At 42.0% G+C, this 27614-nt stretch overlaps 1 protein-coding gene across 31 annotated transcripts in view; it reads right to left on the bottom strand.

The window, feature by feature from the left end:
• Positions 1 to 27614, bottom strand: part of LOC113009894 (receptor-type tyrosine-protein phosphatase F) — a 161371-nt gene that overhangs the window by 48736 nt on the left and 85021 nt on the right. For 8 of the 31 annotated variants that reach the window (XM_026148485.1, XM_026148495.1, XM_026148489.1 and 5 more), the window contains exons 5-13: positions 19176 to 19364; positions 16740 to 16757; positions 14476 to 14586; positions 11365 to 11376; positions 7709 to 7978; positions 5841 to 6422; positions 5409 to 5542; positions 4912 to 5056; positions 428 to 733 (exon numbers count right to left, since the gene is read on the bottom strand). In XM_026148485.1, the coding sequence (XP_026004270.1) occupies positions 428 to 733; positions 4912 to 5056; positions 5409 to 5542; positions 5841 to 6422; positions 7709 to 7978; positions 11365 to 11376; positions 14476 to 14586; positions 16740 to 16757; positions 19176 to 19364 (1767 nt within the window). The remainder of the gene's footprint in view (positions 1 to 427; positions 734 to 4911; positions 5057 to 5408; positions 5543 to 5840; positions 6423 to 7708; positions 7979 to 11364; positions 11377 to 14475; positions 14587 to 16739; positions 16758 to 19175; positions 19365 to 27614) is intronic. The other 23 variants (XM_026148494.1, XM_026148497.1, XM_026148500.1 and 20 more) reach the window with 6 other exon arrangements.

Here is a 27614-nt window from a genome sequence, read left to right as displayed (position 1 = left end):
TAGTCGACACTCTCTTAGGAGAAGCCGCCCTCTATCACACTGCAAACAAAACGAGTGAGAAAAAGGGGAAAGAGAGACAGAGTGAAAAAGCGGGAGATTTGGTCCACTTTCATTCCTCAGAACAGTAAAAGAAGACAAGAAGCCAGTGAAACCAGAGTGGTGGAGAACTGAGGCCTGGGAGTGATCAGTCTTAACCCACAAAAGGTGCAAAGGCCATAGACAACAAGCTGGGAAGAGGAGGAAACAAAGAAAAGGTGACCCCTGCTGTCACGACCACCACCTCATTATCTCAAAATTCATCAGCAGGACGAAGGAAATTGTGGTGTAACATCTGAAGAGGGTGAAAGACAATCGTCAAAGGCTGCCGCAAGCAACAGAGAGGAAAACAGTTTGAGAGCACTCTGCTTCAAGGGAAGTATCAACCTACCATCCTCTTTGGTTCTCATCCTCACTGGGGCACTCTCAGGACCTGGGCCCACATCAGTGTGTGCCCTCACCCACACTTGATACTCAGTCCACTTCTCCAGGCCCTCCAGCACATGGCTGGTAGCGTCTGCACCGATCCCAGTGACCTCGTGCTTGTCCGTGTCCTCTCCAGCCAGGGCCTGGTAGCTGACTGTGTAACGCACTATGGCACCATGGCGGCTAGCGGCAGGTGGTGCCACCCAACTCACCTTGAGGCTGGTGGAGCTCAGGCTGACCAGTTGTACGTCCTGAGGAGGGGCGGACGGGGCTGTAGGGGGAGGGGAGCAAAACCACACGAAGGAAGGGCACGGATCAAGCAAACAAAAAATAAAGTACAGCACAAGCAAAAAAAATAAGGGAAAATCTATGGAAGCTTTTTGTATAACAGTCAATATCAAAATTTGAAATGTCATATTCAGAATCACAAGATATTTTTTATATTTCAAATTTGTCATTATACTGTATGAATACAGCACAGCTCTATTCATACCGGGGACCTCGTGCGATGAAAATTTACCCTTCGCTGTCTGTTTCCTGTGGCCCATTTACACATGATAAATATTCTGTTTTTAACTTGAATGTACTAAAATCTGAGGTCAGCATGTGTGTTTCTGTTTCATCATCCTTTGAGATTTCCCTGAGCAGGAGCCCTCCATGAATGGGTCTTCACGCTGTGTAGAGATGTAAGCCTTAATGAAAACACTGGCAGGTAATTCGCAGTGGGATTTTTTTTACTTTACATATTCACATGAGATTAAGATCATGTGACACCTCCACAATTACTCCGAACTGCTAGAGGTCCACAGTTTACGGCAGTCCCGTGTAAATATGGGTCATGTAAATAAAATCAGGTTAGAGATGAAGACTGAAATTGCTTTTTTTTCCCCCCCTTTGTGCAGATGTTAATTAAGAAATTCAAATCTTTGTGAACATAGGCACTGAATTTGATATATGGTATAGGTTGTTGCTTTGTCCCATCTCCCTTTTATTCTTATTTCTCCCCTTAACTCCCAGTTGGTCACAGCAGATGGCTGCAACTCTCTAACCTGGTTCTGTCGGAAGTTTTTTCCTCTCACACGGGAGTTTATCCTTCCCACTGTCGCCATGTGCTTTGTTCTGATTTTCTCTCTTACGTCTCTTACACCTTGAGGTACTTTATACTGATGTAGTGATTTGGCACTCTATACAGAAAACTGAACTCAAAATCGTCTATGTTCATGTTAAAGTACTAATGTACACACTTATGTATTTGCCCTGCAATTAAACAAGCTAGTTTAATGTAAGAATGTAAAAAGTATAACAGGATTTGCACACCACACATTTGTATAAATTGTAACCAAAATGCTGTTTTTCCAAAGTAGTAAAGGCTCATTTAGAGTCCCTTTGTGCATGGGAAATATATTTATCAATATATCATTACACGTCTGAATATGAAATTTAAATTTTTTAAATTGTGACTACAAAAAGCTTCCATACTGCACAGGATGCTGCCTCCAGACTGAGAGATTGGATGCAAAAACACATTAGCGGACCGTTGCTGAAGCTGTGTTTGGCACTGCATTTATGCAAGAGGCCATGAGAGTGCAGGGTGAGGTGAACAGAATATAAAGTACACCAAAATTCTACAGGGCAACGTTTTTATAAAACCGTAATTTGTCCCTTACTGCCCTCTGTGTCCCCTCTTGCAGGAAACAGAGGGAGAAACAAACTGCCACAGATTTGTAAGTGGTAAACAAGTGCCTGATAGTGTTGACTGGTGTTTGCACATTCATGCAGAAGCTCTGGGCCTGATTGCGGCACTTGGCTGTAGCTGAGCTACACTACATATTTAGTTATAGATAAAGCTATAATTTTATAATCAATAACCGTTAGAAACATTACAGGCACTGTCCACGTCTGGTTCATACTCACTGCCAAGAAAAGCTGATTTTTTTTATTTCTATCAGATGGGATAAATTCCACTCCTCGCTAGAATCACAGCAGGAACGTACCAGTCCACCTCACCCTGTAATGCCTTATAATGTAATGGGAAAATGGAGTCTGATAACATTCCTCAAATAAATAGTTATTGCATAAAATTTAATTATGAACAACAGCTTCAGCTTAAATACAAAAAACTCTCAGGTCAGGAGGTAAAAATAGAAAACTAATGACATACAAAATGAAGAACAAAAAGGGAAACTGAAAAGAAATGATTGCATTCAGACACTTCATGCAACTAGCTAAATCTAGAATTTCTTTATTCTGCGAAAAACAACCTTCAAATCAAAAGAGAATAAAATGAACCATGAAAATTCAAAGCAAGATGTTTCCGTAAATGCATGCCTGTGAAATGTATTCTTTAATAAGCAGAGAAATGAACAGTGAGCTCAAATATTATTCCAATAAACTAATGCCCGAATATAAAACTCCACCTTTACAAAACAGCACTTGACAAAAGAGGAGTGAGTCTCACCAGGTGGCCCCTGATCCACCAGAGAGTAGACAGAAAACCACGAAAACTTGACAACACCACATGTATTAAAAAATTAAAAAGCTACACACTGAATCAAAACAGTGCTGACGATTCTCAGAAGAGATTGCAGTGGTAAAATTGGACGGGGCAAGGACACCACCACAAGAAAATGCCTCAGAGTGAAAAAAAAAAAACAGGGAACCAAAGAATGGACTTAAGAAGGAGATGCAATTATTGAAGTGACAGAGCCCAAAACCCCGTCTCTATGACATTATTACGACCCCGTTTCTGTCAAATGTGAGAAAAATAGAGACACATGAAATGTTGAAACTGGTTCCTTGTTACTTTGGCTCTGTATGCCACCACAACAGAAATGGATGACGTCACATCCATTTTTATACAGCGAGCTCTTCCTCCATGAGCTGATTTTTAGTATTATTAATGCATCTTAGTGTTTGATGTGTTGAACCCACTGCAGTGTTCCTACCACCTTTTTTACTAGTAGAGCAATGCACAGCAAAAATATTTAAAAACAAAAACATGAATAGAGCTCAATACTGTTCATTTCTCTGAGTCTTCAAAAAAATGATACTAAATATTTAAATGGAGCACTAGAAAATGTCACACTTTCCCACCGCCTGCTTGCCTCAGAACCTTCCCAAAGCTGTTGCTTATTTCATGCACACGATCCTACCAGCGCCTGAAATCCAAATTATTTCCGCCAAATTCTGTGTCTACTGACAGCAGAAGGCACAAGGACCATCAGCACTCATGGTCTCTGCTTACAGTCATGTGCAGCTGACAGAGGTTAGGTTTTCATTTATTTTCTCTGTTCTATGGGAGAAATTTAACTGCATATAGTACATATACTGCAACGTCACAGGGGTCCTGTGACAGGAGTATTACTGTTCATCTGATTTTTAATTTTTTTTTTACATTTTTCTTGAAATTTTTGATGATCTGTGTCTGTTTGTATGTATAACGTATAGAAAATCTAAATCTGATTCTTACTTCATTGTCCCACTTTCCCCTCCTGCTGCAGCACTGCTTGACAGGCAGGTTTATGTGGCAGATACGAGTAAACGTTAGTGTTTGACACCTGATAATTGTTCATTTACACCAGTGTTCACATTCACTATTTATGTTAATTTTTTGATCAGCCTTAATCTTGAACCTTTGATCATTTTCCATCGTTAAACGTATCAGCCTTATATCCACTCTGTAAGCTGGCGTCGGTACTGCGCTAAAGAGCTTTTGTGAAGGAACAAACTCGTGATGTAACACCTTTGTAAAACTCTGTGCCTTTTGTTCCAAATCCAGCAGAGTGATAAATCTCCTCTCTAGTCGTCTGTAGCGCATCAGTCAGTTTTAGGAGTCACTTTCTCAGGAGTTAAACTTTTATTCACATAATCGCTACAATTAAAAGTTAAAAGTGACATTTTTTCTGTTCTCAGTTTTATGTGTGAGGCACACACGCACCGTGGGACAAGCACCGTGCCACATCAGCACAAAAATGAAATAAATAAATAAGAAAGAATCAGTCAGCTGGCAGAGAGTGACATTTTGAGTGCTGGCACTGTAAAAGCACATAATGATATGAGACAAAACAACAGCACAGCTCGCAAATGTGGGAACCAGACACATTAAACGTACCTTTGACACAGGGCCTGCCCTCAGATAGATGGACATGAGGGTTAGTGTTGGTGACAGAGGGGAGGTGGTGGAAGCATGAAGCTGACCGGGATAGCTGCACTGTCAGCATTTTATGTGGCGCTGAAATTGACTTGACATTCAAGTTGCCCACGCTCTTTGATTTAAGCGCTATAAAACTCTACTTTTGTCTCACTCGCTCAGTCACTCGCTCACACTGAACAGAACAACCTAAACCTGCAGCAGCCGGCTGAGGGTGGCTCTGAAATCACTGGTTAGTGAATAAAAAGTGGGAAGAAAGAGGACAGGGACAGCTTCAAGACAGACGAATGTGTACTTACTGGACTGGGCAGTGCGGGCCTCGATGGGCTGGGTGTAGACACCCAAACCCATTTCAGAACGGGCGGCCAGGGAGAAATAGTACAAAGTGTCTGGCTTTAAGTTCTCTACAGCATAGGAGCCTGCAGGGTTGAAGGTCACGTGAATCTGGAGGGTGTAACAGCGGAAGGAAAAATGTCAGAAGAACTCATCAGAAGCAAAGACATTCACACAAACCTACTCACGGATTGAGCTGTTTTGCTTTAACAAACTGGAGTTACTCTGCCACTGAAGAGCACAAGTTGCTGTCTCTTATTGATACATGCGTTCATATTTGAGAATACGGTCAAATTTGAGAGCCATGTGATTCAAAAACAATTTGCCCTCAACTGGTCCAGTTGAATGAAAGGACAAAAAAGAAACTCTACATCATCAACGGCAACATTCATATATCTGCAGACTCCCTACAGATATAAGAAAAGACTGACAGATAGATGCACGCATAGATTTTTATTCTAACCTTATTGTCTGAGCCAGCTTCCCAGTACTGCAGCTCATACTTGGTGATGGGGTCCTGTACGGGCCACAGCCACGTCAATACAATGCGCGTGTCCAGCTCGGCTTCAGCCTCAAAGCTGGATGGCTGGGCAGGGACTGGTAAAGAGTAGGTGAGAGGGCGAATGTTAAAGAACAAAAAGAATCAAAGAGAGGATGTTACTAAAGCTCCTGCAAAGATCACCTCCATAACTTTTACTGCGTGGCAGATGAACCTGTGCACAAATCACCTAAAGAGCAGTTTCCCAGACACTCAGTATGCATAATGAACACAAAAGCAAGAAAAACTACAGAGCTTCAACTCATTGTATATGCTTAATCACACCTTTAACCTTGTATGTGCATGAATAGAGATGTTAAAAACACTGAAATCCAGACACAGTGGTTGGTTGCTCACCTCCCTGCTGGGTCTTGACTTGCAGGATGTCAGATGGTGGCCCATCACCAACAGAGGTGAAACCCAGCACTCTGAGGCTATAGGTGATATCGGGAGTCAGTCCTGAGATGGTAGTTAGGCTGCTATCGTCTGTGTTGTGTTTATGCCAGGCGCTGAGTGGCGCTGTCATGTCAGAGCTGTAGTAGACTCTGTAGCCCCTGATTTGCCCATTGGGTTCCTCGGGTGGCTCCCATTGAACTAACATTGTGCTGGCGCTCAACATCCGCGCTTGGACGTGTAGAGGCGGTGAGGAGGGGGCCTGTTCACCTGTGCGTGTCTCCACAAGGTCGCTGGGAGGCCCGTGGCCAATGTTATTAACAGCCATGACACGAAACTCATATTCAGAGTACGGACTAAGCCCGCCGATGCTGTAACGGTTGGTAGCCACACCTTCAACTTCCTGGAAGCCATTGTCGGAGGATTTGGCTCTGTACTGGATCATGTAGTAGGACACAGGTTCTGGGTTTCCAGACTCCCATAAGAGCGTCACACTGGTAGCTGTGGTTTCAGTCACCCTGAGCGAGGTGGGGGGTTTTGGTAAGGCTGAGGAGGGAGAAGCAAAATATTAGCTTTAAAGAACTGAAATGAATTACTTAAAAAAAAAAAACAATTCTTGTTACCTTGTGGGGAAAATACATGGTGCAGTGCTACATTAGGTAACTCCTAGAAAATAGCTGTGTTTCGTGGCCTAATTTTTATAACAGTCACCACCAATATTCCCCAAAATAAAGGAAATAGACTGAAGTCATTTAGTCCAGCCTGTCCATCTCTCAAAACACAAGCAAACTGTTCTGTGGTGACAAATGCAAACAAAACAAATGGTCTGCATCATAGCTTCCTTAAAGGAGTTGGCCTGGATTGCCGCGGTCCCTCTAATGACTGTGGCATTTTGTGTATTGACCAGTAGACTGGAAAGTAAATCAATGCAGACAAAAACTGATAAGGCTGCAACAAGTAAACAACACAGTCACAATGTTGTAAACACAAAGACGGTTGGGGGCGCATTCATGTCGACAGATAGATACCGAAAAAGGACAGGAAAAAAGTCTGCTTCGAACTAAAGGAAAGAAGCAAAAGTGAAAATGGCCGACCTTCGGGTTGAACTGTAGATGGATGAAGTGCTTTGACGGGGGTGAGTGATGGAATGAAAAGACACAAAGTGAAGAGGAAGACAACAGAGTGAAACAGAAAGGTGTTTCAGTTGACACAGCAGAGGTTAGAAACATGAAACAGAGATCCAACGTAATGCACCAGGGAGAGAAACTCGCTTTTAAAACGTACTTAATATTTTTTTTACTGTTTGTACACACTCAAAGTAACAAAGTGTGGAGTCTTTGAATACTTATTTGATCATTTTAGACTCAAGCTTAGCATCCCGGTTATTATAACAGTGTGATACTGTCAATTTCATCTCATTACCCCACCCCACTTCTACACAGGGGATGCTAGATATGCTCCAGTGCCTTTGTAAAAGTCTTCATTAAGTGACCTGAATTGATTAGCATTCCTCCTAGACACACAAATATACACAAATAGAGCAACATAAGGACACTTTGGTGAAAGAAAAGTTGTGCATTGTGCAAAGTTGCGCTGCATTTTTACAAAAAATGACCTGAGAATGCAGAGAGAAACATAGATTATTGTATTGGCTTCAGTGCTGCAAAAAACAAGACTAAAAGCCATCAACTTTTATTTCTCAGTATCAACAAAGGGTCCTCGACAAATAAACCTTGGATTGAGCACATTCAGAGGCATGTAGATGTGGCTTATTAAGTGCCATGCAACCTCAGAAATAAACGGGCACTAACTGGTCTGAAAACAGCGCTCACCTTTGACAGTAACCTGAGCAGTGGCTTCAATCATGCCCAGAGAAGAAATGGCCACGCATGTGTAGTTAGTCGATTTGCGAATGTTAGTGACCTCCAGCACATTGCGTCCCAGTGGCATGTCTTCTTCCTTGGTTAACTCCTCGTCAGGCGTGGTCCACTTGACGTAGGGCATTGGTGAGCCCACTGCCACGCACGTCAGGTTGACGCTGCCGCCCGGCATCACTTCCTGATTGGTGGGTGGAATTGAGAATCTGGGTGGGACTCTTCGCACTATGGCAATGGAGAGAAGAAGAAAGCGACAGGAGTCAATAGGTAGGAGATGTAAGGTGAGTATTATTCTTTTTGTTAGTGAGAATGATCGTGCTCTATACAACACCACAAGGCTAAAAGCTAACTGAGAAAAGCTAACAGAACGCAGGGTGATCGCTTTTGTCCAAATGTGCAGGCGAGCACAATGGGAATAATAGGACTGTCACAAAATGCCTCTGGAAATTCAGAAGAAATCTTTGAGGGGGTGTTTTATCCTCTTGCCTACAAAAGGGAATATAATCAAAATAGCCCAGTTTTTGCTGGAGACTGTGTCTGGCCCTCTTTTGTTAGAGTGTCAAGCAGTGGCGAGAGTTGCATCATTGAGAAACCCTGTGGAGATGCTATTGTTTGATTTCTCCTCTCGCTGCCTCTCCGGCTCCTTATGCTCAGCCCGTCTTTCTCTCGCTCTCTCTCGCTCCCTCTCTTTGTGCGGTTCTGATATGCAGATAGGCTGACATTAAAAAGGGGTTCCCATGGAGACAAGAAGGGCCCGTTGACGTCGCTAGGGACAAGGCAAACACCAGTGCAGAGGCGCCATGCAATACTGAAAAGCTAGCCTAGAATAAACAGGCAACCAGGATTTACATATGACTTGTTTTCTATTTAAATGAAGATGCGCGAGAATGCATCCCATTTTAAACATTTTAGATCTTTTTTTGGTAACTTTTGGCAACTACAACAAAGTTTTTCACTTCACATGAATGCCTGACAGCGCTACGTGAGCATCCATCAGTGTCAGACCTGTTACATTTATGACATGCAAGAATATCAATATAGTGCGTGCTAAGAGTAAGGAGGGAGAGCTCTGACTTCTTTAACCTTCAATACAGCTTGGCCAAATATTTAGCTCACCGCAACGGATGCATTATTACTGTCCCATTACAGCTGGATGTATGTTTTTAAAGACAACAGCATGAAACTATCCCTGCAGAATTCATACTGCATGTTTTCCCCTAATACACTAAAATATCGCTGTCTCTCTCTGGAAAAAAAAAAGCCCTTGACTGTAATTGCTCTTTTGCACCGGTCTACATGAAAATGGATTTTCAAATATGAGTCTCCCTCCACCTCCTCCACCCCCACCCCTTCCTCCCCGATCTAATTTGAACCGGAACGTCGTTACAGCCATGCTTGTTATTCCCCTCATTATGTGGCGAAATGGAAAAACACAAAAGCACCTTTTGAGATTCCAGTCAGGAAAAAGGCTTGTTCTCTGGACTGCACTATAATAAGGGGGACCTGGTTCATATTCATCTGAATTTTCCCATAATAATTGAGGTGCTGTATTTAGACCTTCTGCTGTTTTAATCAACAGAATCGTCTGGAGCTAAACTACTTTGCTCAATACCACAAAAATATTAATATTCCTGGTCTGAGGCACAAATAGAAAAGAAATCACAGATGTGTTTTCCTGATAACACCGGGAAGACTAAAGAGGTCGTTTAAGCTTCAGCACAATTTACAATCAAATATTAGATGACAGTTTAATATTCGTAAAGTTAGCGAAGGATATCGGACAACTTTACAGAGTTAATACATTTTTGGAGGAGGAAGAAATTAGCTTAAAAACTTCCACAAATGAGTACATCTGATATCAGGGGATATTGGGAATATGACTGATGACATGCAGAGACTGGACAGGCAGAGTGTTGCCAGGGTGGGAACTGGATGGGTACGACATTCTCAAGCAAAGCAAGCACGGGAGCTGAGGAAAGATATGGAATAGGATAGCGAGTCTGAGTATGCTGGAGGGAAGAGGATAAAGGAGGAACTTTGCACCATTTTCTCACGTTAATGACCGAAGATCTGATTTCCAGCATCGTTAATTTGCAACACCTTTGAGAAAGAAGTGTCAGCATCCCGTTCATGCTGGTGGCCACCTGTGTCTTCCCACACAACTGCAACGCCCTCGAAGTGCAGCAATTTTTTTTCTTCATATGCTTATGAAAAAGAGAAACCTGAGAGGAGCATGCCTAATGTAAAACCATTAAGCTCAAAGTATCTGTTATTCTTTCATCACTCCATAGACTAAACAGTGCTAAGAGCAGTCTGTCAATGGGGTCTGCGTATATTGAACACTTAATGTTGTGAATAATTCATGGTGTGCGGTTAAGTTTGGAGAGGTGCTGTGGAACAAAATGACTAGAGGGCAGGTAATTGTTATCGATTCCCCCGAAGCCTCTCTCCTGTTGAGAGCGGTTTTGGAGAGATGGGCTCCGGGACTCTATCAAAACCACAAAATAAGCGCAGTCTCCACTCCTGCCTGCCTGCTTGCTGGATACCTATAAATTTAACTGCCTTGACAAAGTGCCCAAGGATAGCAGAACCTGTTCAGTCAATCAATATCTGGCACACAATGGCACAGATTCACAGCAGGCTCTCTGGGCTTCCTGGCAGCAGCACTGGGCTACCATGATGGCTGATCATCCCCCCTGTCAGCACACTGCCAGCTCATTCTTATATATCCTACAGGTCAGCTCTTTGCACATCAGCGTTTTGCAAATATTGCACGAGGAGAGACCATTTCCAAAATATTACCTGGGTTGTGGACAAAGCGAATATAATCATTCATTGATTTTTACGATTTTTTTCAGCCTGTAAACATGGGACCGAAAGTCATAGTTATAGATATATATAGCACGTTAAGCATATAGGGCTTTCGGCAAGAGTAAACATACTGTATTTCTTGCAGTTACACATCATTACCTTTTTCCAAACGTGTTCTGGGGAAATGTCTCATTACGCTAACATGTCTGTCAAATCTGTCAGTCTCTGGGTGGAGGATGCCCATGGTAGTAAAACAGACATAATCCCCTGAGAATGGCTTTGTCAGTTCTGATACCCATGTCCCTCAGTGGGAGAGCAGAGGGGTTTCTGCCTAAATACCTGACAAATCCGGTTGCCACCTGAATACCGGAGTAATCCATCACACACCACTGATGGGCCTACAGAGGCGGATGGAAAGGCTGAGGGTTAAAGCAGCTATAGCTTTTAGTGGAAGCATTGGACAGGGACAATATGGGTGTGGAGGGGAGAGTGAATAGCAACGTAACACAACACAACAGACATTTAATAATGAGTTAAGCAAGCTGCTCAGGACTCCTTTGTACGTTTTGGCAAGACTAATCGAAACAAGGTTTTGGGGAGCGGCAAGGGAAGGCATGCAAGAACTATACACAGATACATGCAAACAACTCGACAACACACATTTGGAGTTCAGGGGATTAGGGGGAGCTATTTTTAAATGAGTTTTTTTTTTTTGAGTGTATTCACGGAGGGGTTGGGGTTGCCCTCACCTAAAGCCTGCTTCAAACTAAAGGGAAGGGACAAAAGTGAAAATGACCAACCTTCACGCTGATCTGTATGCGGATGAAGTGATTTGATGAAGGTGAGCGATGGAATGAAAAGACACAAAGTGAAGAGGAAGACAACAGAGTGAAACAGACCAGTGTTTCAGTTGACACAGCGGAGGTTAGGCACATGAAACAGAGATCCAACATAAAGCACCAGGGAGAGAAACTCGCTTTTAAAACTCACTAAATGTTTTTTCTACTGTGTAGAGACCTATTTGACTATTTTAGACTCTAGTTTAGCATCCCAGTCATCATAACAGTGTGATATTGTTAAATTTATCTCATTATCCACCCCTCCTTTACATAAGGGATGCTAGATATGCTCCAGTGCCTTCGTAAAAGTCTTCATAAAGTGACCTGAATTAATTAGTTTGCAAGTTTCCCTCCTTGACACACAAAAATACACATACATAGAGCATCATGAAGATACTTTGGTGAAAGAAAAGACCTGCTGCAGCACTTTATCCTCTGTGACATATTGATATGTCACATGGATATATGAAGGAGTGCCAGCAGACAGAAGCTGACATCCCTCCTCCGTTGTGGGATAAGCGCTTGACAAATGAACGGTCATGCACAATCACAGCACGCTCTCGATTCTGCCCACGTTGATGGAGTCCTCCTTGGGAGGAGGGTCACACAAAAAAAATAAAAATAGGGAGCACACGCACTCGCACACCTCCAACCACGCACGCAGTCCTAATGGATGAGAAGTGAAAGGACATAAATAGATATGCAGACATGAAGGGGAAAAACAATCCAGGAGCAGACCTCATCCACAAAACCACCTTCTCCTTCAGTCTCACAGTCCCCACCCACACACAAATATGAGGGCATCACTCTCTGTTGGCTGTGAAATGTCAAGACAAGGGTGGTGACGGCAGCATGTTGTGTACCTGCAGACAGGAATCGGATTGGGCGGCGACGATGAGTGGAAAAAGCACAAACACATTTGTAGACAAACCCACAACAAGCACATTTAATTCGAGTCTGACAGCAGAGAGTGTGCGCTTGTGGGAGGGTGTTGGAAGGGTGTTGATAGAGAATAATAGCATTCTTCCTCTTACAGCAGTCCTTTTATATTTCACGTCCGAGCAGCACTAACTTTATTGGCATTTCAAGATTACAAATGATCTCGCGACGCACGGCAGATAAAATTTTGAGAAGGAGCTAAATTTGATCAAGTGACAGATTCCTATTTTCTAATTAACTCACTGAAAAGTCAGAGTGAACACATATCTCAGCACTTAATTTCCATTTATTTCCTCATACTAGTGAAGGCTGAGAATAACAATTTTATAGCTTTGTAAAGCGTTTGGCTGACAGCAAACCTCAAAACAGCCAAAATCTCCCCTCATCTCTGAGAATTACATAAACTAGAACAACAGGAAAGGAGGAGAGGCAGGTCAAAGTGCACTCGTCTGAAGTCCCATATGTTTTAAACTCAATCTAGCAGCCCAGTGATAGCATAGCCCCAGGTCTCATCTCCTCGCTCTTGCAGCGGTAACAAAGATGGTGAAAACATGGCTTGAGCCTTTGTTCTCTATCCCAGACGAGCACACTTTTAAAAGGTTACGGTTGGTTTGATTTCTATCTCTCCACTGGTGTGGTGAGGCTGGCGGAAAAAGTTGGTGTTAAGGCCAAAGGGTTGACAGCTACCTGGGTGGTGTTACAGAGTAGCTGGGCCTGGGGGTCTTGCTGGCGCCACAGCACACAACTACTGTAATTACCTCTGAGGGGGGGGAAAAGGCAGCGTCTGCACCTGTGACAGACAAGTCCTGATTAATAGACAAGACTTACATCCCTTCCTCGCCTTTGCTGTTTTGCTGACTACCTCTCCCTGTCAAGCTTTAAGATCTAAACCTTGTGTTCAGTGTTCAGTCTGTAAATTTGATTCCTCTCTTATCCTTGAGGAGAATTTTACCGATTCCTCTGATCCAGCAGGATGTTTCTGCTGCTGCAAAAACCGTTATCTTGGAAAAATCGGTGCTAAATATTAGTAGAGTATATCTGAGTGACAATGAAATTTGTTTAAAAAGGTCATTTCCACTCCCCAAACTGGTTTGATTATGTTTTTTTTGGTGTGGATTAGATGGAAAACAGTGGACACTTATTCACTTATTTTATCCCAGTGGATAAAAGGGAGACAGTGGAATCACTCATCCGTAAATGAGCCTCTATGATACACTACTGTGTGCTTTTAACAAAATTATGAAATGAGAGCCAAGCGTGTCTTTTTCTTACCATAACACTTTCACTCACTCCCTCCCTCCCTCCTCCACCAGCTTTTCTGTTCCATGTACATCAGACATGGTGGTGATATCTGCAGGGGCTGACCCGCACTACTCTCTCCCCTATACCAGCTTTTTCCAGTATGGGTGCAACACTGCCCTCGCCTTGCATTAGTCTGCTCACAGAGACACCGCAACAAAAACAAACCCTGAAACTCCAGACTCATCCATGCCTTTAAGAGCTCTGGGTTATGCGGGGGGAATAATGGAGCCTTTCGATACAGTCAAAATAAAAAAGAAAGGAGGCCTGGCATCAGTGCCAACAGAGGAAATGGCTTCAATGCAGCTGTTTTCACAGAGGCTGCACCTGGTGGAGTTTGCAGCCAAACAGGAGGTTGAGGTTAGTGCAGCTCATTGGTAAGGAAGGAATGGCATGGCAAGGATAATGCTGAGAGAATTGCTTAAAGGTGATACACAGGCAGAGAGAGTGGGCATAAATGTGGTAAATGAGAATTACACAACAGTTAAAGGTACTGGAAGCGTTTTTGCTCATCTTGGCTGATTGGAAGTCTCCTCCTGCTGAAGGTCAACTGAGCTAAGCTGGAAATTGCTCAATTCATTAATAAGAATTTAACAATCAATAATGAGATGTAATTTGTCCCATTTTGTCAGAGGCAACCAAGGTTGGATGAGAGGAAGGAAGCTGTCAATAAAACACACTCTGCACATTCCCACACAGCAGGGCTTAAATCATATCGTGGCTCGACGAGGCATTTAAGCCGAGGCACTTTAAAGGCTTGCGTGGTTTCTTGAGATAACAAAATGATTTTAATGATTGATTAACTCCACGATTGAGAGAGACATTTGACTTTACCTCGCACGTAGAGATTGGCAGGAGCAGAGTAACGGGTCCCGGCACTGTTCATGGCGACACATTCATATTTCCCCTGGTCCGACTCCTCGCTGTTCTCAATTTGCAGGGCTCCTGCATAGAGGATTAGCAAATTTAGCTGTCTTGACAGTTGTGCAATAGGACACATTACTTGGCATGAAACCACAGCAGATATCTGTACAGTGACTTGCTAGAAACTCTGCAGACGACTAGTTTAAGCCAGTTCATGCTCAGACACGGACACAGATCAGTCAAGAAAATACTTACGGCAACACAAGTACAGAGCAGATCTGGCAAGTTTATGACAAAAGATGCTCTTTCTCTTCGTTGTGTTAAAAACAGGGCTCTGGGTCAATATTCATTTGAATAACATGTCAAAAGCATCACGGTCTAATTAGGTTTTCTGCTTTGGGAAATAACTGACAAACCAAAGAGATTACATGATAAAGGATTATTCTCAGCCAAGTTATGCCAAATGGACTCAACATGTACATGCACAGTCACGCTGCTGTTAGGACATTATATAAACAATGTAACTTTAATTTTAAGTTGAATGTAAATAATGACATATAATATAATAATAATAATGACATAAATAAGCATATTTCTCCAGAAAGAAGGCTTCTTTTCGTCACTCATTGTTGAGTACACATTAAGCAGTGACCTCATTACTGACCATGTCCCACTGAAAGGAGAAGCTTCAGCTGCCAGATGGCTTAGATTAGTATTCATAATCCTGAGTAGCTCTATTTATCAAAGAGAAGACTAACATCTTGTTCCTAACAAAGCATAAAATCCCAGGAGACCGGTCTTACTTAGGTCCTTCTGACACTCCGTGCCGGAGCTCTTATCTGAGAAGTTGAGAAAGAGCAACAGCACACTTACCTGACCCACCTGATTTCAAATACACTACAAACAAAGCTAATTCTCTCACAGGTATACAGTGAGTGATAAAACGTATCACATCTCCAAGCAGCATGGCAGAAGGACGAACGGCGGCCAACCACCATGCAGTTTGAAAGTGACAAAGATACTCAGCATAAGATGACGTCAGGATACATTTTTCACATCATGCAGTATGAGATGAATGTAGCAAACAGGTTCACCACCAACCATGGAGGACTCGACTCCAGACAAGACCCCAAAAGCAAAAGAAAAAAACTGGAGTTGGACAGGGACATGTGACAATATCACCTTAGATCTCGTGACAACACATCCCTCCAAGGTGTTTACTCTGCTTGCTGAGCTCATCGCTGTCTGATTCAGCACTGACATGTACCTGCATACTAATGCAGATGTCACAAATCTGTCAATCTGCCTGTTCTACCATGGGGGAAAACAGTCTGAGTACTACAGAAATGTAGAAGGTTACTGCTATCACAGTTGTCAAACTGCAACACTAAACCCCATTCAATAACTTCCAAGCGCTAGAACACTTGTGGATTTCCTACAAGGTCATGTCACTGTTTTATAGGGTACAAACTAAGGGGCAGCGTGGCTGTCATAACATAACACCAGCTCCTAAATAGTTAAACATCTAATTGAATATGGGTTTTATCAGGACAAACAGACACACAGAGACTCTAAAACGAATTCAGCTTGCCCCACAATATCCACTATTGCTGTTCTTAAAGGGAAAATCGTGCTTTCAGTTGGAAGATTTCCATAAAAAGGCGTTCAAACTTTCACCTTAATAATCTCAAGCAGGTATTTTGCGCCTATGCTAGTGTGTGTGTGTGGGGGGGTGGGGGGGTGCATAGGCTGTATGTAAATGCAGCCATTTCACTTCACATTGAGTCTGCACTGAAGCGACAGGTAAATCCTCTTGTGGTGATGGTGGCCTTTAGTTGAAAATGCGACTCCTCACCCTTTTTTTGCTGAAAAGCCATGAGAGAGGCAGAAGCCGAGAGACGTTTGTTTCTCTGAAATAATGTTTGTGTGCGTTTCCTCACGTGTTGTTCATTCTTTACAGTATGGGAAGGTCCTTCAAAAGGCTCATTTACAAGATAACACATTGGACTTCATTTCTATTCTCATGGCATCCGGGTTGGTGATCATTTGTTTGTCAAGGAGCAGACAACAGACAGAACATTTTGGGAAGAGATGAGGGCAGAAGTGGGTGGGCAACAACAGCACTGATGAAGTCGGTGATGTCGGTGGCGTAGGGGAGAAAACAGAGATCTGATGTGGGTGTGAGGGAATGGCGTGGATGTGATATTTTCCAACACACTTTCCATCATTCTTACCTCTAATTGGTGTACCACCTAGGTGGGAGTAATTTCGATGCAAACAAGGTTGAGAGATTAGTTAGTAATCCACTTACAACAGTGGCAGAAAAAAAACATGGCTTCTGACAGGCCACATATAAAAAGATAAAACAACCTGATAAAGAGTAGAAGCCACTTAAAAAGTAATGTAATGCTTAATGCTGTGAGGCAAGGGTAAATTTTGGACTGGCCACTGAAAGAAAAAACTGCTGTTTGTCAGAAGGATCCCGTCTCTTAAGCAAATATTTTGAAATGCTCCTACAAAAGCTACAACCACATTTACCCTTGCTTTACAGCAGGATTATAAAATGATGAATTTGAAGGTGATATATTAATTAAGCTTTCAGATTTAAGATGGCTCCCACTCTGCAGACAGCAGTTAGTAAAAAATGGGCAAGAGCGATTAATGAAAGTCATAGACAGTAAACAGAATGGCAGATAGCAAGAAGTATCAAGATCAGAGGTATTAAACTGAAAGAAAGTTAGTATCTCTATAGAGTGAATGAATTGGATGGTGTGAAAGAGAAAGAATAAATGTGGCTGCGCGCTCAAAAAAAAAAAAAAAAAAAAAAAAAAATCGAGCTTGTGTGATGCAATAGAAGTGGGTCTTTCTTTTCTGTTAAAGTGTGAAAGCAAATTAATGCACTTTTTTCCCCGCTATTGCAAAATTGGCCTCATTTCAGGTCACAGGCAGTAATGTAAATCCTGATAGAGCAGCAGATGTCAAGAACAGGCTAGCGAATAAAAAAAGGATTGTTAGTCCGAGGGCATTACACATCAGCACATTTTCAGGCACTTTCAATATACGCGAGGAAGAAAACTAATTAAAAAGTTTGCTCTTCCAAGTAGAATTTTTTTTTAAAAAGGTTTGTGCACAATTTAAACGTTGCACTAAAATGTTATCAAACAATTAAGGAGTTTTGTTAGTATCTACTTTGTAGGCATTCGTATTTAATTTGGGTTATTTTGATGCAGCGCGGCCAAGAGCCAGCGTGGGTAAGTGAACATGCACGAGTGCCCCGGCTTCTGCTGTGCAGCTCTAATGCCAGTCTTTTTCTGGAGTAGCTCTCATATTTAATCCCTGGGTCTCAGACCTACAGCCAGGCCTCATGGCTCATAACCTGCTTTTAGACATGCGCTCCCTTTCTATTAATGCAGTGGTTTATGAACATATAGGCTTCTATATGAATGGATGTCCTGTCCTGGTGCAGTGTGTAAGTCTGAGCTGCATGCGGGAGATTACAGCCTGCACTTGAGGGGCAGGGACATCTCTCTCATGTTACTGTGCTAACTAAATCTCCAAAAGTGTAATTATACTTAAGTAGGCTCTATGTTGACTAAGTAACAAGTCTTATGTACGTGTGGAAAATACTGGGGCTCTTTTGTTGTTCTTGTGAGGAGGGACATACTATATGTCTGGATGACAGACAGATACTTTTAGTCGAGAGGTGATTGTACAGGTCACCTGGTTGGACGCAACCTATCTCGGTTCGACTCAGACTGCAATCACTCTCAAACAGGCTGGAGAGGATTTGCAATTAATCACCATCTAATCTATAAATGCAGGCAGATTGCCAACATGCTGCAATCAGTCATAGTCAGTCTGCACTGATGAGTGCAACTCGTCTGTTCCATCAAATAATGAAACTTCAAATTGAGCTAGGTTTTACAGCAAAAAGCATGTCTTACTTTGTGATGTGTGTGCAATAGCTGCCACTAAGAGTGTTTATTTATTATTTATTAAAAAGGTAGAGAGATTGTGAGTTGATTGCACAGTGATTTTGGTCTAAAACTACTGTTTTTCCTGGTTTAATGTAGCCCTAATGAAGGCATCTAGTATGCAGATTGGTGCAAAACCTTTGCCATCTGGCCCAGGCCAGGGAATATGTCTTCAGTGATTAACAGAGCAACTACAGTGAGTGAAGAGCATTCACAAAGTCAAATCCTAGAAAATGCACCACTGGTTGGCCGTACTGTGACCCAGCTGCATGTTTAACAAATAATTAAGGAATGTTTAATGTGATGAAAATGATTTTTCTGTATTTTAAAAGGTTACAGGAGCATTCGTCGCTGTCGAGCATCCCAGATTAAGACGAGAACACCATTCCAACTCCTGAGGTACTTTCAAAGTGACTGCTGTGCTGTTGTGAGGAATAAAATTCTGTAAGAACTCAGCCAAGTAATCAAGGTGACAATGACAAGTTCAATAACACTTTCATGTCCTTTGTGATGAAAGTGAATACATGAAATCATATCAGAACAAAGGCTGTTTGGGTTTTTGTTTGTATTTTTCAGAATCTCCTCATGTCTAACATGATTTATGTGTGTTGGTATGCAGAGCTGCCATTGCAACATTATATGTATGCCATAAAGTTAAACTTTAAAGGTAATAAATCAGATCAAATAAAACCGTACCTGAGCGAAGTTGTTTGATGCGCCCGTTACTGCTGCTGATATCCACAGGAAGCATGTCCTTGAACCATGAGATCTCTGGGTCTGGGTTTCCACTGGCAGCACACAACATTGTGGCAGTTCTGGTCTTTTCGACCACCTTTAGCTGGGGGCCCATATCGATGGTGGGAAAGCCATGAGGAACCTGGTTCTCTGAAAATGAGCAAAAAGGCAAATTTTAATTTTAGACTCTAGACAGAGAAAAAAGATGTTGAGAAAAATATTCGGAGAAAATATATTTTCAGCTGTTGCAAGAGGAGTTGAGTGCAACAAAGCTGTTGAGCTGGCAAGGCCAGAGAAGAGGTTGAAATAGAGCAAATAAATTTCAGGTGCTGCAGGCCTCAGAGTAATCAGACCACACGCACACAAAAAAAAAACATTGTGCAAGAGCAGGCGATACTACTGGGTAACACTAGATCTGGTACTGATTTGGATTAGGTTGGAAATAAGAATGCTGTTTGCGACTGATTATCATGGCGACTTATTACCCAAAACAAGGAGTCTGAGGTTTAGACAGAAGGAAGATGGCTGCAATCTGCCTCTGGGTACCCATGCATAGATGAGCTGCCTTAGGCTTTGCAAACTAAACAAACCCATTTGAATAATCCAACTCATCATAATGGATGTAAGAGCATGACAACAAGTAAAATATAATCCCTAAACCAAAATTTGGGATCCACAAAAAAAAAAAAAAAAAAAAAAAAGGCTTTTTCCCCAGTGTATAGCGGCAGTCTTGACACATGGGATTCAAATGTCGCAAAGCATACAGTCCCTACCATCCTGCTCCGTTTATGCCTATTAGAGTAGCGAGGGGGTGGGGGATGGAGCCTATCTGCGCTACCATAGGGCGAGAGGCGGTGTACACCCTGGACAGGTCACCAATCAGATGCAGGGCTAACACATAGACAACTTTTCACATTCACACCTCTCTACCACTGCTAATTAAAACTTGCAGTATGCATATGTGGCATTCTAGTCATGTGAGTCAATAGCCATTTTTTCCCCTAGCAACCACTTGTTCGCCATCGCAGTCTTTAATAAAAAAAATGTGTTCTAGCTCAGATGCTTTCAACCTCATAATAAATCCAAATTTAACCTCAGGACAGCAACAGTCAAGAAGAAACATGATAGCCCTTGAGAGATCTTATTATCAGCTTGCACTTGAACCGGTAATTTAGTTTATCTGTCTCCCCATATGTAAATGTGTCATGGGGCCATAGTGTTGAGTTGAAGTAAGTGCTAATGACTGTAACTTACCTTTGGTTCACCATGAAAAGATTTTAAACTGCAGGCTGTGTAACAATAAGCAAAAAGGCTGCTTTATGGGGGAAAAAAACATTAATACGAGAAGCTGGGAAATATATTGTCCGGACAGGAACCTCGGCTCATGTACTCATTCTCTCTGCAATTATCTGTGCACATGGTCATTCCAGCTCACCTCGGGTTAGAGGCAGGTGAACCCTCTGCACAAGGTCGTGCTGACTGAATATTTTACAACACCTGTGGATTTTTTTTTGTTGTTGTTCTATTTTAAAGAATGACAGAAAATCTCAAGGCTGTCCATCATTCTAACAGATCAGAACACAGACAGTGGCTTGACTGTAACATTGAGTAATTCACTTGTAACACTACACACAGTGCTGGCAGCGTTGGCGGCCTCTCTCTTTCATAAAATTACAATAAACACGCACTGCAGAAACCTCCATGAAGATTTCTTGGCAGCTCCTTCTGCATGAGGTTTACCTCCTTGTGCAGAAGAAGCTGTAAAGTCAATGAAGTCCCACATTCAGAGACTTCTGAAATTTCCCGAGTCATTTAAGTCAGTTTTACAGTCAGGAGGAGGGTTAATCCACTCATCTGTTTCTCGCGATGGTGATACTTTTTTGTGTATTAGTAATTGTGACTGAGTTATTCTTAACAACATGATGCCATTAAATATCTCTCATGATCACTAATCCAGGGTGACCCAGCCTTGGATAAGTGGAAGAAAATGGATAGATGGATAAAAATCACATTATTGTGGATTTGTCTATGACCCTGTAACTCAAAAGGACAGGAAATGAGAACGTTTTAATGGAAAAAAACAGAATGATCTGCTACAAAATCATTAGATCCAAGGTGTCTGGGGTAAACATTTAATCCTTAACCACTGGAATAGTCACATATATAAGACTGTGACAGTAAATATATACACGCATCAATAAAAAAGCCTGACTTCTTTCCAAACTTGTGATTAATGGATCATCAAAGAAAAACACATTTTATTTAGATCCTCTAAGGACTATGTATCACTGATCAAATGCAAGGATTTGTATGAGAAATGATGCCACAAACAAAATAAAAGCCATTTTTAATACATAGAACCCGTGAAACCCCATTAAGTAGGCTGCATAAGCCCCTACTTGCCTCGTCTGAGTCAAAAATCCATATGTAAACCTATATGACGAGCATTAACACGACCACAGGTTTTTTTAAATCTATTCCCGAGCAGAGCAGTTGTTTCTTCTTTCACCCTTGTTTTTGGCCTGTAGCCCAAATTGTCTCATATTCAGATGTAGCTGACAGATCTCTGCAAGGCCTCTTATCGTTGTGGCAAGGCTTACTTCCTGTCTAACGATTTAGAATCAGTTTTCAGACATCCCAACGGAAACCTCTACAAAAGAGGATACCTCTATGAAACACACAAATACAGCACAATGAAATACCGCTGCACCGTTTGTCACTGTATGAATAATGGTAAGAGTATTGTTGTGCCCCGTGTTCCTTTGTGGTTTGTTCTCACTAACCTTCAAAGAGAAAGAAAAGGAGCCAAAGACAGGAAGTGAATAAGGCCGAAAAATGCCTGGTAGAAAAAAACCCTACATAATGTTGAAGCGGCAGTAATTTTTGATACAGGTAAGGAATCCATTCAGTAGAGTTAAAAGTTGATAACTAACCCCAACCCCCATTACTCAGAGAAAACCACTAATTAAGTTAAATGTGCAGGACTCTGAACTCCTGTCTGACCTTAGAATACGTTCATAATGGATCATCTGAGAGGAAATCCCTTTGTGCCTGCTCCCCTGGGTGCACTCACTAGCCAGTAGGTGTGGGTTGTGGTGGTTGTGTTCAGGACAGCAGGTTGTACTTAAGGACTACATTAGAGGCAATGCTTGGGCAGTGATGGAGCAACACTTTTCCACAATGAATTTTCTCAAAAGTCTGGACCCTCGTAAAAACATTTCATAGATTTAATGGAATTGAATAACACCGTCGGTTGGTTGCTAACGATTAATCATTACACACAATTACACAAGGTGGAATACGCCCAAAAAATAAAATAAACAGAAAAAAAAAAATCAATATGCGGCCTGTCCATCATCCACCACTGATTTCCAGTGTTCATGAATCATGCAGTGCCAGCTGTTTGTGCATGTAGCACATGCTCAGACCCCCTGGTGTCACTCAGCCTCAGCCAGAAAATTGTGGCTTCTCTCTACACATTGAAAACCAACTGATTCCCTGAGACATGACACTGCAGTTACAATTAAAGATTCTTAGAAAATTATATTAAATTTGATGCATTTCTTTGACATATTTCTTAAAAAACATTCATGCCTTACTTGGAAGAAATTTATCTCTGTTATTATACACACATAACTACAGAACTATGCCTTTCACATGAGAAACTGGCATAATAAATGACAATGCCCACCCACCCAACTCTGTGGAATTGCTGCCTATAGAATATTTATGATTAACACTATTGGCAAACGTTACTGGACTGTGAAAAATAAACACCATTGGCAAAACTGGTCGAAAGATCCCAAAGGAGTTCTTACATGATTCAGCGACTCTGTCGTTTCAGGAAGCACAAACGGGGAATAATTTTAAAAGCTTCTGCAAAGCCTAAAGATTAATGTGTCTTTGATTTATGCTTAATGTTTGCATTGCAAGGGAAAGTGCACTGATGTGGAAATTTCTACATGGTAAACTATTAAATGCTACACTGTTCAGACTGCACATATAGAATATGCTTTAAATATGAAGCATCGCTCCGCTTTTGTGTTGCTTCCGTAATGTGTCCTAAATGGGAGCGGGAAATATCCCAGGTTAGTTAGAAGACAGTAACACGGCTCTTCTTAATGACCAACCAAAGCAGGTTTTGCTTGCTACATAAATTGTGCTCATAGGAGCACGAAGGACAACTGAATGGTTTTAAAAGCAACATCAATAAAAGTGATTCTAAGCCACATGTGCAACGTTTTTCCTAAGAAAGGAGGCGAAACATCTGATGTCTTTTGATAAATTTAAACTGCATGTCCCATATGTTATTGGACTATTGGACAAAAACTGATGACTGTCTTTCCTTTTAACTTCTGCAGGAGCACAAGCTTAAGATCACAGAGAATTGATTATTTAAAAAAAGAAAAAAGAAAATCACTATCATTTATGCATAGTACATCTGCGTAAGAATAAATATCAAAAGACTTTAAAGCACAGTTAAGCTGATTAAAGTTGTTCATTGTAAAATCCCCATAACTTTAGAAAATGTAAAAGCTAATAACAGCTAGTTATTTCAACTTACTTTAAACATAAAGCTCACTGTGAAAAGGTGAAATTTCTCCAGCGGCTCTAAAAGCATTCAGCCTACATTTTACATAAAAAGCTGGCTATGTCCTTGCCTTTTGGCAAAAAGGAATAATTGAAACTCCTTTCTATGCGCTCATCAAAGATCATATCGAGCTATTGGATAAGATTTGAGCCCTGTCTGTCTATTTCTATTATTGCAACTCCTGCAGCTGGCCTTGTCTGCCAACTTGTCATCCCGAGAAGACAAAGACATGCCTTTGTTCAGTCCTCTTTAATTTGGAGGAAAAAGAAAAGATGGGGAAATTTGGAGAGAAACCAATGAAACAGTGCAGTCGTTGCAGGTTGATGTTTATAAAGATAGAGGGAATTTTTAATAAAAAGCCTCTTTTATGCCGAAGTGTTATTCCTCAAGAAAAGCTAGATTCTCTTGTCTAGTCTATGCAAGAAAATATGAGCAAGGCAAAAATCCTGTGATAATGTCATACAGGCGTTCAGTACTGCAGCAAAAAAAATTTAAATAAAAAAAAGAATACTAAGATCATGAGCTCCACTTGTAAGGAGATTAATGTGTTCTACTTTTTTAATCTAACTACTGCATTGGTAATTTATTCAGTTTGCATGCAGACTTAACAATCTGCAATCACGCATGCTGGGTACAAACCTTTATTCTACCACTGATCTAATATTGTGCTGCATACTGAAGAGCTTTAAAACCGGTGGTATTTACTGGAACTTTTGTTTCACTTGCAAAGTGTTTCTGTGCCAGAGTTAACAACAAAAACCAGTAGAAACGCCCTGGATTTGCAATGAGTAAGGCCAGAGGCGGTGTCAGGCGGGCACAAGATGCAAATGTAGGTACGCGTGAACAGGTTCTTCCATGTTGTGATAATAAATAGGACCATTGTTCTCTCAACAGCAGTTTATCACGCACAGAGTCATACTGCAATGTGAGCAGCTTAGCGCATGAACATAGTCCGCAGTGGTTATCGCAGCGCAGTAAAAAACTGAATGGGCAGAAGGGGAACACTTAATGTGGTTTTGTGATCGTACTGCTCAATTAGAATAGCAGTGGGAGCTTTGATTATACACAAAAGGCAAGGAGAAACACTGGAAAAATAATTTATTAAGAGAAGAGGCACTGCTACTATGTTAATTAGTCAAATTAAGAAAACTGTAATCATAAACCCTTGTGTCGAGGAGGAATGCCTCTGCGACAACCATAGGCAGGTGAAGTAAGATTTAGATGAGAGATGAGGAGAAAAAAAACTCAAAAGGGACTGGGGAAAGGAGGAGAAGAGGAGGGAGCAGGGGAGGGTTGCATGCCAACCTCCTGCCAGCTCCAATTACCAGTGCGAGTGGAGCGTGGCAGCTAGGGCGATGGGTCTAATCAGAGCCCTGCTGAAAGAGACCCATCCCTGTCCTCTTGTCCCACTGGGAGGCTGCTGGAGCTCAATCCCGCACTAACGTCAGCCAGCGTTTTTCCCACAACCAAAACATACTAATCTCAATGGGGGGAAACACTCCAGACACCCCACTTCCTTTGTAAGAGGGGAGCCCTGACATAGTGGCACAAGATACAAGACTTGAATGCCTGCCTCATTTCCATCTCTGTACGCCCTGGTATCTTCCTCCGTACAGCGCTAAGGACACGATGGTGGAGCTGCTATTAATATTTTGAAGATTACATAAGAGAGAGGCCCGTTTGGAAAGAATATACAGTTATGAAAAACGTGATCGGGGATTACGTCAGCGTGCAGTGTATGAATAGTTAATCAAGTTCGGCGTAATTGTTCGCCTTAAGAAAGTAAGGTTAAAAAGTGCGCCTTTCCAAAGGTGCTCGTTTCATAGATCTGAGCCAGTCGTCTCAAAAAAGAAATCTAAGGCTTTATGATCTCCACATGTGCCTGTTTGCCAAGTGATGGATGACAACAATTAAAGGTGATGTCTGCTTTGATAGTGTGAACCAAAAGACCACAGTGGCAGCCACACAGCCACTTGCCTCATGAAATATTACTGCTCTAAAATCTACCCTTTCTGAGCATACATCACTGCTCTGCCTTTACAGAGAACACAAAGGCCATTTTAGCTTTTTCATTTTCAGTGTTGAAATTTGTAGCTTTTAACACTTAAGTGACGGCTAAATGTCTGACAAAGGAATCTATTTAATATATTATTTGTTTGACATGAGCACTAGAACCATTATCATCTCAATGTGTCAACTTCTTTTCTTAATTGTTCACCTTTCTGGCAGCCCAACCTGTGGGTGAAACTAAATATAGTGAGGAGACCGTTGTCGATGTCTCAACTAGTCTTGAGTCAATTTGGCACCGAGAGGCAGATGAGCAGTCGGCGGAAACAAAGCACATGGCCTCCAGCTGTTTTCAGCCAAGAACATCAACAGACACGAGACAGACATTTGCATCTGCCTCAGACATGGAAGTGTGAGAGAGGTGTCAGCGCCAGCAGAAGGTACAAACAGAAAGCCAAACAAGCACAAGTTCAGCCGAAAGAGCTTTGCGGGTAGCAGGATGCAGATAACGTTTTTAAGTCCACCGTGAAAACATAAAACTGCAAACGTAATGGCGGTCACACACTCTGCTGGAAAGTAGTAATGGGCAGAAATCTGGCGATAGCAGCATTTTAAGTTTACAGTAAAACACACTCCCACAGCTGTTGCTTATTAACATCGCCTGCTGTTTAGTACACTTTGACCTTGTATGTGATAGGAATGGGAGTGTGAAATATGGTGACAAACAGGCAGTGACTAATTTGTAGCTACTCTTGTTCTTTTGACTTGCAAACTGACACAATGTCAGGGTACAGGTTTTTCTCACGTGTTGTGCCACGAAGGGCATGTGAGCAGACCTTTCCTGCTCTTCAGAGGAATACTAGCTGGCAGAGCTCCCACTATAGAGGTCTCCTCGGTAGGGATGGTACGGCACACCCCAACATCAAAGGAGGCCATTGATGTAATACTGTTGTAATGACATGAAAATGGTGAAAATCTCAATGGAACAGAATGGAAAAAAAACAAAACAAAGAAAACAGGATGCAAAGTACAACCAAACAATTTTTTTCTACAGATTGATGATGTGACTAATGTCGCTGTGGTTAATTACATGACAACTAGACTGACAGAGAAGTCAGTTTACTAGATTTGCTACTATAGTCGTACTCTGAGGGGTGGGAAATCCATACAAAGTGCACTGAAATATCCATTGAAATCCACATGTTGTCAAGCCAGTTGGCTCCAGTAAGCTCTCTCTTACACCAGGTGTTATGGCAGTTGCTATGGAGATAGCAGCGCATCAAACAAGCAGTCCCTTAGGACACGTGAGCTGCATGATAGACACACCTGCATTCAACGGACCATCACAAAAATACAGCCATAACAAAAACACCACATGCATGGTTGCTAATGCACGCTAATGCACTACATGCTAGTAGTAGTACATCACTGCGCAGTTATTCTCTTGTTTATCCAACTGCACTCGAAGTAAAGAGACTGTAATGCATGCCATAACCTTTGAAATAATACACTTTTTTGTCTGGCTGAGCAGAACATTTGGCCTTACTTCCTCGCCTACAGGCAGATAATCAATAACAGTCATCTAATTCCCCCCAAACTCCTTCCACTCCTTCCTTCCTTCCCTCCCTCTCTTCTTATCATCTCTCTCTCCACTTCCCTATTTATCTCTGCTTCTCCCTCTTTCTCCCATCTGATATCATACTTCCACTGTCGTCAGTATGATCTACGGCCCTGCCAGATGCCCCGTGCCTGTTATTTATGCTGCGGCGCACCAGTTAGTACATCACCCTGGCCTCTGACCC

This window comes from Astatotilapia calliptera, chromosome 18, assembly GCF_900246225.1.
Source record: "Astatotilapia calliptera chromosome 18, fAstCal1.2, whole genome shotgun sequence".
Lineage (NCBI taxonomy): Eukaryota > Metazoa > Chordata > Actinopteri > Cichliformes > Cichlidae > Astatotilapia > Astatotilapia calliptera.
The sequence above is the reverse complement of the archived record's forward strand: the minus strand, read 5'-3'. Positions and strand labels throughout refer to the sequence as shown.